The sequence below is a fragment of the Salmo salar genome, chromosome 02, assembly GCF_965601325.2.
Source record: "Salmo salar chromosome 02, fSalSal1, whole genome shotgun sequence".
NCBI classification, from domain to species: Eukaryota; Metazoa; Chordata; class Actinopteri; order Salmoniformes; family Salmonidae; genus Salmo; species Salmo salar.
The window spans coordinates 42,607,468-42,618,008 of record NC_138292.1 but is presented as its reverse complement, the minus strand read 5'-3'; the positions used below and the strand labels follow the sequence as shown (position 1 = coordinate 42,618,008).

The window sequence follows — 10,541 nt, the reverse complement described above, 5'->3', positions numbered from 1 at the left end:
ATACCCCTCCCATGTACACCAGTCCCCCATAATGAAATCGAAACTACTGAAATGAAATAAGCGATCTAGAATCATGCAAAGCTATCATTTGATTTGTAATTCCCAAACAGTACTAACAGCCAAAGGACCACATTGGATAGGCCAAGGGCAAATGTGACAGTGGGTTTATTAAATAACAAACCAACCTTTTCAATTTGCTTGATAAATGGGAAAGAAAAAAAAGCCAAACCACAACTGTTTGAAATACTTTCATATATAAAATAACGATCCGCTGTTTTGCCTTCACAAAACAGCACAACAATTTTTTTTTTCTTTAAATAAACTGGTAAATATACATTAAAAATGGTCAGTTTACTACAGCTGCTCAGTGATATAATAAAAGCTGTGCATCAACAGCTTACAGGTTAAACATAGTTTGTCAAAACATAGTTGATTTCAAATCAAAGGAGCGTAAGCCTAATCAATTTGACTGACTGTACCTATACAAAGAGCCATTTATATGAATAGGAACTTATTACATGTATTACAAATACTGAGCTGTACATTAAACTACAAATAGTGTCTAAAATAGTTTGTAGCATGTAAGACATGGCAGGAAAACACTTCTATTCAAGAGAGGTCCTGGACTAGGAAATGCTGAAAAAACTCTTGGGTCTTCCTCTTCTCTGCAAGGTCCTGCTTTGTGGGTGACCTCAGTAGCAAGGCAGCAAAAATGGTGGCTGTGAGGGATGACACAGGGCATAATGTCAATAACATAATAATTACTAACTGGCACTTGAAGTAAGATTAAATAACTGCTTTTTTATTTTGTATCATAAAATATTAAATAAAAGGAGAACAATGAAAAAGGAACCAAATCCAGAATCTGACCCAACATTATTACAGGAAGTTTATATACACCTTAGCCAAATACATTTAAACTCAGCTTTTCACAATTCCTGACATTTAATCCAAGTAAAAATTCCCTGTCTTGGGTCAGTTAGGATCACCACTTTATTTTAGGAATGTGAAATGTCAGAATAAGAGAGAGTGATTTATTTTAGCTTTTATTTCTTTCATCACATTCCCAGTGGGTCAGACGTTTACATACACTCAATTAGTATTTGGTAGCATTGCCTTTAATTTATAAACTTGGGTCCAATGTTTTCGGGTAGCCTTCCACAACCTTCCCACAATAAGTTCCTCTCGACAGAGCTGGTGTAACTGAGTCAGATTTGTAGGCCTCCTTGCTCGCACACACCTTTTCAGTTCTGCCCACACATTTTCTATGGGATTGAGGTCAGGGCTTTGTGATGACAACTCCAATACCTTGACTTTGTTGTCCTTAAGCCTTTTAGCCACAACATTGGAAGTATGCTTGGGGTCATTGTCCATTTGGAAGACCCATATGCGACCAGGCTTTAACTTCCTTACTGATGTCTTGAGATGTTGCTTCAATATATCCACATCATTTTCCTTCCTCATGACGCCATCTATTTTGTAACGTGCAACAGACCCTCCTGCAGCAAAGCACCCCCACAACATGATGCTGCCACCCCCGTGCTTCACGGTTGGGATGGTATTCTACAGCTTGCAAGCCTCCCCCTTTTTCCTCCAAATATAACGATGGTCATTATGGCCAAACAGTTCTATTTTTGTTTCATCAGACCAGAGGAAATTTCTCCAAAAAGTACGATCTATGTCCCCATGTGCAGTTGCAAACCGTAGTCTGGCTTTTTTATGGCGGTTTTGGAGCAGTGGCTTCTTCCTTGCAGAGTGGCCTTTCAGGTTATGTCGATATAAGACTCGTTATACTGTGTATATAGATACTTTTGTACCCGTTTCCTCCAGCATCTTCACAAGGTCCTTTGCTGTTGTTCTGGGATTGATTTGCACTTTTCGCACCAAAGTACGTTCATCTCTAGGAGACAGAACGTGTCTCCTTCCTGAGCGGTATGACAGCTGCGTGGTCCCATGATGTTTATACTTGCGTACTATTGTTTGTACAGATGAACATGGTACCTTCAGGCATTTGGAAATTGCTCCCAAGGATGAACCAGACTTGTGGAGGTCTACTATTTTATTTTATGAGGTCTTGGCTGATTTCTTTTGATTTTCCCATGAAGTGAAGCAAAGAGGCACTGAGTTTGAAGGTAGGCCTTGAAATACATCCACAGGTACACCTCCGACTGACTCAAATGATGTCAATTAGCCTATTAGAAGCTTCTAAAGCCATGACATTATTTTCTGGAATTTTCCAAGCTGTTTAAAGGCACAGTCAACTTAGTGTATGTAAACTTCTGACCCACTGCAATTGTGATACAGTGAATTATAAGTGAAACAATCTGTCTGTAAACAATTGTTGGAAAAATTACTTGTGTCATGCACAAAGTAGATGTCCCAACCGACTTGCCAAAACTATAGTTTGTTAACAAGAAATTTGTGGAGTGGTTGAAAAACGAGTTTTAATGACTCCAACCTAAGTGTATGTAAACTTCCGACTTCAACTGTATAGCTAGTATTACATTACTAGGCTATATTTTTAACAAAGTAAATAAATGATAACTGATTGCCCTAAGGTGAAAAAGGGGGGAAAAAGCATATGCACAGTATCACAGTACAGAAAGACGACAATGGCCTTTCTGGTTATTTGGAATATAAAACCCAAACAAGCTTGCATAACCATTTGCATGCAGTGGAATAAATCAGGCATTTTATCACAACAGTCCCTGGTGCTATTGTTTCATTGCATATTGTGACACATGGAAATGAACAACTAGGTAACCTTGTTACGGCTTCTGATCTTAAACTTGCACAGCTCGACTTTGTAAACATTGAACCTCTTTGGTACTGGTCAAGAAGAGCATGAAGTTTCATTTAACCCTTTCAAAACACATTTCAGGCAATTGTTTGTGTTAGACAATTCTTCCATTTCACCTTACCTAAAATGTTGACATCCAGGTTATTGTGTGTAGAATGCTTCAACAACTCACGGAGAAAAGCCGCTATATAGTTAAACACGTTTTTATGGCACTGAGGTAACAAGGATACAACCTGAGGATGAAGAAAAACATCACTCAATAGCAAATCAACACCATAGACAAGCTAAAACACCACAACATGAGAGCAAATCACAGACTAATTCCCCACGACTGGGTTGGGTTCATTAGGGCACGCAACAGAAAGCGTAAAAAAAAAAAAAAAAAAGTGTATATATGTTAGACCCTCCCTATTTCAGAACGTTTGAAGCCTAATGAACAAGACCTAGTACAGTAGACAATCATTACATACAGAGTATCCTACTATAGGGGCACTGAGAAAAGTAACGTCTACTTTTAAGAGTGAGTTGCATTGGTACTGACCTTTTTACACTGACTGGTGTTGGAGCAGCACTCCAGGCACTGCTGGTACAGGGAGAAGGGGACCACAGGCTCAGGGAGGGCATCGAGGAAGAGGAGCAGTGCTTCTGCCACAGAGTGGTTACTGCCAGCTAGGGGTCAACATGGGTCAAGGGGCACCACTTAAAAAAATACAGAGTAGACACTAAGACTTAATGGACACAACCCTGGATAAACTAAGGCACAAAATGGAAAACTTTTGCAAAAGAAAAAGAAATGAGCATTTCTTATTGGACATGTCCAGGTAGTCCTTCCCTGTTTCAGGCCATTTTCTTCCGTTTAATGCCTAATGGACACAACCCAGGTGTATATCAGTTGTTAAGGATACGGAGCGAGTCTGGCATGCCAGTGTCAAGGCAATCTCTTATCTCCACAAATTCACTGCGGAGCCCAGGTTGTTGAAATAGTTCCCCCTTGAAATAGAGGCAAAAAGTTAGTTGTACTGTAAACACATAACTTCAAAGCGCACAAAAGGTAGCCGGCAAAATGAGCAGCATTTCAACTGATCGGGGATTAGTAGAACTGTATTCATGTCAATATTGTAGAGTATTATGCATTTTCACTTTTTTAATTAATCAACTAATAAATCTATTTATTTTACCCTTAACATTCAAAGCCAGGTTTTACAAAAAAGCGAACCGGCATCACAGAGACAAAATCGTTCTGTTGAGTCATTCCAGCCTGTTGGTGGATGCCAGAGACAAATAATGTTTCCAAACATTCCTATTTTCACTCTGCTGGTTTGCTGTGGTGAAAAAGACTAATATGTCTGTCCTTGTTAAAAAAAAATTTTTTTTAAAAAAGCACACAGCTGGGAGGATGCCAAAAGCTGCCCAACTCACTTTGAATTATTTGAGGCTGTGCAACCAACTTGCTAAAGGGGAGTTAAGTAGGCAAAAGGTACTAGCCAATGTCCTTGAAAACTAGTGCATTGTCAAGAACCGAATGCCTGATTCCGACCCTGTACTGGTTCTGATTTTTTCTTTTCACATTGTCCTTTCCAGGCAGCAACAACAACGATTGTGGAGGCATAGTACAGCTTAGGGCCAGTACAGCTCAGGGCCCGTTCTCACAATATTTTGTATTTAACTATACAAGCCAGTTAAGAACAAATTCTTATTTACAATGACGATGTAAAGCCCCCCTCCAGATCACAGGCCGGTTGTGATACACCCCGGGATCGAACCTAGGTCTGTAGTGATGCCTACTAGCACTGTGATGCAGTGCCTTAGACCACTCAGGAGCCCCTAATAGCCATGCAACTTAGGCTTACGAGTGTGTTAAAGATGCATTGTTCTGACAACGGCCGAAGATGGAACATGCGTTTCCCCAAAACACCACTCAGAAAGAACTTTCACCACGTGTGCCGTTGGAGCATGAGTTGATACTGATAGGATTGAAAGAAAGGCAGCGCTTCTCTCCGATTTAGCTTTCTCCATTCAAATCTTACCTTAACATTAGAATTATTCTACAATACTGACAACAGATAAGCTCCTTGAGAGATCACCTTACGCCTGCTAATTCTAATCCTTACCCTATAATAATGCACATCATTGCGCACGTTACAATTCATGAAAATTTCCAGAGTGTAGCCTACAAATAGAACTCAATTGACTGTACATGAAATTGATTTCAATAGGTTTGAAATATAAAAGGCCTATATAGCCTATTGTAGGCCTATTTATTAAATAATGCAATCTCAGTTTCTATTTGAAGCATCTTTTGCTTGTTCAATTGTAAAGACATTGGCAACTTTGTATTTGTAGTCAACTTCGTTCTGTTAGAGGTCACAGAGAGACAGATAAACAGCTTAATTCTATGTTTAGAGGAGATTTTCTGTGTATAAAGTGAGGGGCAAAAAAAGCATCCAATGACGCACCTAGATGTTCTAGGTTTGGTTCAGTAGTGCGTAAATGGTAAAAGATTTCTGTGAGTCCTGACCTGTTTTAGAGCATTACGGTATAGGTGGTCCACCATCTGCCATATCTCTTTAGGGATATCCATGGGCTTATCGATGATTACGGTTCTGGTCTCATCGCCTGATGACGTCTTTAGAAAGAAGACAAGAAGAATTGACAATTGAGTGAAATGGGTTTAAATCCTGGACCTAACCTTTAACAACATATCCTGAGAGGACAATGTGTTGTAGCTATTTATGCTGCCTGTATTAATAACTAGACATTTTTGGCCTTGTTTATTCTCAGAATCTATCATCTTTTGATCTGGTCAGTTTAAGCATAACACTGACTGAAGATCAAACACAGGAGCTTCTGGAGAGGGTTGCTCTAGCGTACATGACAGCCATACTGTTTTGCAACACTAATGACCCTGTGGATATTCTCCCCTGGCAACAGTGTGTTCTGGGCCAATGGGTGATTTGATTCCCTGTTTGGAAACCCACTTCAGACACAATCTCCTATTTGGTTCACACAGTGCAAAAAAACAATACAAACAGTTTCTGTTTTTACACACGACGTAGGCTTAGTAAGACAAAAAGGAAATGGGGGGCTATAACGAAAAGCTTACGAACAGAATTTCCTTTTAGCTTCTGTCTTTAGTGCAAATGTGTCTAGTCTCTTGTCTCAATGAATTTGGGGAATATAGACTGCAGCTAGTTCAACATTCACACTTCCTGGTCATTTTTAGATGACTGTGCATTTACATACAAAACAAAATCATACAAAAATTATCCGCAGGACAGAATCCCCCCAGAGCACTTTCACTTTTAATTGTTTTTACTCTGGGCAAGGCCTTTCATATAAAATGGCCCTGAAGAGGGCGACATTTCCATGCCACGGTCAGGTGTTGTGATTCCTGATTCTCCACCCTTTTCCCAACGTGTGCACTTTCATACTCCATATTTCACAATGGTGGAAACTCCCTTTAGGTTACACCAATCTAATACTTTTAAATCCACGATGGGGAATATACCAGACCACTGCACACTTTTGGAGAAGTGTGAAGAATGGGAAAGCAGTCTTCTGAGTCAGACTGCACCTGGGTCGTATTCACTCAGAACCATGAATTTGTCCAATAAGAAATGCACATTTTTGCTTTCCATTGCAAAATATATATACAATAATGAACACACTCCTTGCTGGCTATAATGAACTCACCAGCTCCCGGATGGTCTCCAGGGGCATTTCCTGGATGGGGTCCCTCAGCTGACACAGGGTCTGGATGGACGAGCCAAAGCAGCTGGGCAGGTAGTTGCCTGTCACAGAGAGGAAGTAGTCCTTGCCCCGCTCCAGGTGGAGCACCAGGATGTCCTCGATTTGCTGGCGGCCTGCGTTGAGCTCCGTGGCGGTGGAGCGGTTCACAAACACCTCCAGGTCGATGTCCATGTTGCCGCCTTGGTGAACAGCGCATTGATGGGATCAGGTATATTTCAATGATTTATCAAATGGAAGAAAATTTAAGAAAGCCACCAATTCCTGATGATCAATTCCCTGAGACACAGATGAACAGGGTTGTGTTCATTAGGGATCAAATGAAAGAAAACTCCACTGACAAACTGAAGGAGGGACTACTTGGACATGTCCAATAACCCAAAAGATTCCGTTTCAAAACGTTTGAAAATGTTTTCTGTTGCATGACCTAATGAACATGACCCTGCTCTATGTAAATGTGCTTTGTGGAAACTTGTTGACTAACCACAAGCAAAGGTTGTACTGTACACTAAGCATTACTAACTGCATGTGAATGTGTGAAGGAAACCCTATTCATTTACATCTGCATCACTACATTGACAACTCCAGAACTAAATGAGACAAACTGTTAAAAACACAGACTATCAGCAAGACCCAGAGAGGCAAAGAGCACTGAGGCACATCCACCACTCCTTCCATCCTAAGCCTTGAGATCTCTCCATTATTTACAAGTCTCTTGTGCTAGACAGATCTGAAATTGCTTCCCTACCATCAAACACTGAGTTGAGAAAATGCCTCTATCAATTGCAGTCACCGGGAAAATTCAAATCTAATCATTCACTCAGAATACAGAGCTATGATGTGGTCTCTCGCGTCATATGTCATAGAGCTCATGACATTACGTCAAACATAGCGGGGAGGCCAGGTGTTTATATAGATTGATATCCATTCCTGAATGTAAGTCTTAGGCCCTGTTCTAATACTTCAGAAATGCCTTCCGACCTTCCTTGAAGTACTCAGGTTGAAGAAAGTAATGGGGTGGCAACCTTGCTTTCACCCAGCTAAACTCTTGATCTGGGGCTGTATGTATCAGACGTTTTAGAGTAGGAGTGTTAATGTAGGATCAGTTTTACATTTGAGATCACAATGAATTGGATGGACGGGAATGGGGGGGGGGGGACCTGACCCTAGATGAGCACTCCTACTCTGACACACTTGATGCTTACCTCAAGAAAACACAGAAGAATAGGACCACGGTCCTGCTATACTCACCCTGAGCGATGAAGCCCTTGGCCGGGTTGGCGGTTAGCCAGGGCTTGCAGTAGGTGGGCTGATCCAGCTTCTGGATGAACTCAAACTGGCACGGGACCTGCCCGTCATTGAAGAGGGTCAGAGTCTCTGCCTGGTGCTGCATGAACTTCACGTTTTTGAACTGTAACTGGGGAGGGAGAGTGAGTTGGATTAGGTTTCACAGGTAGGGTGTAGGGGTGTGAAAATCACAGCGCTGATTACAGAAATGATTGCAGTTGATATGCAGCCATTGTCAATGGTAGAGGATGTTGGCTTCATTACCCTAATGATATATCTAGAATCAGACTACAAGATGACATGTCGAAAAACTGTGACGGCCCAGATGGAGAAATTGCATAATGATTTTTCTGCAAGTACAAGTACAAAGCGCGAGCTCTCAAACACCATACGTGGCATTAACAACAGATTGTTGGACGTCTATGAACAGGCTGTTATACATCACTGCAATGAGCAGTGGGACATGATCTCCGTACTGACAACATGGAGAGGCACACAACAAAGAACCTAAAATGACATTAATACCATTGTGAGTGGGGGCGAGCGCCGTCTGGTAGGATTTCCTCTAGTTACCGCAGACAAAATTGTCAATATTGTAAAAATTCATGAAAACTTCATGTAAGGTTAGGCTTAGACTAAGGTTAGCAGTGTGGTTAGGTTTAAAATCCCATTTTAAGAAGATAAATTGTAGAAATAGGCGGACTTTGTGGCTGTGGTAACTAGTGACAACCAGTATGTAGCAATTCCAGGACCGCGGTAGTTTGAACTGCATTGACCCCTAGCCGTCCTACACAGAACCACATCTGAATTGTGAATTCACGTCACTTGAATTATTTTTCTTTGAACGTTCAATTAATTAAACAATAAAAAAAGTGCAGTTTAAATGTGAAGAGAAAATGTAAATTTGTACATATAGCACATTTCCCTCAATTTTAATCCTGTTCGTTAAGAGCAGAGCTCAATTGATACGCGTCGTTCACAAGGTCCTGCTGCTGTCAATGTTCACTGATAATGTTGTATTGTGTATTACGAAAGACCAGAGCAATGTTAACATATTCTTCACCTATAACAATTCAAGTAGAATCACTTAACTCTTGACCACTCACCTCTCGCCTGGATAGGGTTAGGGATGGAATGCACTCGTTCTCCATCTTGTCCAGCGACCGTACAATTTCCTCAAATGTCTTTTTGTAGGACTCTTCGTTCACCAGCTTTATCTGAGGAAGCAGCAGAGTAGGGAGGTTAGAACACAGATTAATAGGGGAAACTAGAAGCATATCGTTATTTGAACATTCAAAAAAAATACCATGCAACAGAATATCTAGAATTACAATCCAAATACTTGTCATGAATGGATAAATGAAATGCTCAAATGCACAATGCTAAAAAAGTTGTCTGAACTCTAAATATATGGCTCTGGGGGAAACTCAGACTGGTCACAAGAACCAAAAATTTAAATAAAACTCACATAAAACTCATTTCTAATACTTGGTAAACTGGTAAGGCATTGGGAGAGGATGAAGCAAGATGAAACACCTCCTTGCTTGCTCTGCCCACCTCCTTGCTTGCTCTTGCTTGCTCTGCCCTATAGTGTGACTAAGATCGTAAAAGGCCCACCTGAACAACCTCGGATTAGCTAGCTATAGATTCTTTGGTTATGACCCCCAGGGTAAACCAACCAAAACCTCATGGTCTCTAAGAGGTCTAAGGACAAATGGCGGAAACTAATTCTCACCCCTATCTCCAGAAGGGAGCTGACTGGCTTGTGGTCGCTGGTCTTCAGGGCCATGTGACTCTGGTAGAGCAGCTGCCGCACATTCTTGCCTCGCCACAGGATCCGGTCGCACCACGCCGGCACGCGACACTTTTCACTGAGGGCGTGAAACATGAAACTTTAAGACATTTCAGAGACGAATTCCACGCAATAAGATATTTAAGAGTTTTGCAACACTTTATTCTGCAGCTATAATGCTTTAAAACGTATTATAAGAATGTAGGAGCCTTTGTAATGCATTATAATAAGGATTATAATATATACTGTCTCCCTATGTATCAATATTCCAACTCAAAACGCCTTAGGCTCATAATGCGACAACCATAAGACATTATAAGGGGTTCATACATGTTCTTACGAGGCATTATAATGCAATATATCTGCAGGCTTTTAGTAAAGTGTTATTGTTTTCTCCATTGACTTTATAGATAATACTAGACACTTAGAGAGGAGAAGTTACCTTGTGTCCCATTGGTCGGAGCCGGTGTCGTATTTGTAAGTGGGCAGGAAGCCGATTTCTCCCTCCACAAAGCCCACGAAAACAGCCTTCTCATCGATCTGCCTCTTCAGCTGAGGACCACAGAGCCACAAGACAGCTTGACAATTACCACACTCATCAGGGTGTAATGTGACTGGCACTGAACACAGAGATTAGCAGAGTTATTCATTAGGGCATAATGTTGCAAAACGTTTTGCAACGGAAAATTTGTGTTTCTGATTGGACAATTTCAGGTAGTACCTCCCTGTTTCAGATCAATTTTCTTCTGTTTGGTGCCTAATAAATATGACCCTGGGAACAATGTTGTGGAACTTTCAGATATTATGTAGAACAAACCTCCCTGTCTGACAAGTAGAGTAAGGAATCATGTCAGCTCTATTCATGACATTTCTATCTGCAGCATTCTACAACATTTGCCTACTGAACACACCCCA

The 10,541-nt window shown here is 41.0% G+C and overlaps 1 protein-coding gene across 4 annotated transcripts in view; it reads right to left on the bottom strand.

The window, feature by feature from the left end:
- Positions 1-149: 149 nt before the first annotated feature.
- Positions 150-10,541, bottom strand: part of LOC106583242 (type II inositol 1,4,5-trisphosphate 5-phosphatase) — a 31,717-nt gene continuing 21,325 nt past the window's right edge. For 3 of the 4 annotated variants that reach the window (XM_014167185.3, XM_014167187.3, XM_014167189.3), the window contains 10 exons: positions 10,069-10,178; positions 9,570-9,705; positions 8,941-9,051; positions 7,799-7,964; positions 6,494-6,729; positions 5,319-5,426; positions 3,706-3,790; positions 3,342-3,469; positions 2,922-3,033; positions 150-719 (listed from right to left, as the gene is read on the bottom strand). In XM_014167185.3, the coding sequence (XP_014022660.2) occupies positions 610-719; positions 2,922-3,033; positions 3,342-3,469; positions 3,706-3,790; positions 5,319-5,426; positions 6,494-6,729; positions 7,799-7,964; positions 8,941-9,051; positions 9,570-9,705; positions 10,069-10,178 (1,302 nt within the window). In that variant the 3' untranslated portion in view covers positions 150-609. The remainder of the gene's footprint in view (positions 720-2,921; positions 3,034-3,341; positions 3,470-3,705; positions 3,791-5,318; positions 5,427-6,493; positions 6,730-7,798; positions 7,965-8,940; positions 9,052-9,569; positions 9,706-10,068; positions 10,179-10,541) is intronic. The other variant, XR_006761158.2, reaches the window with a different exon arrangement.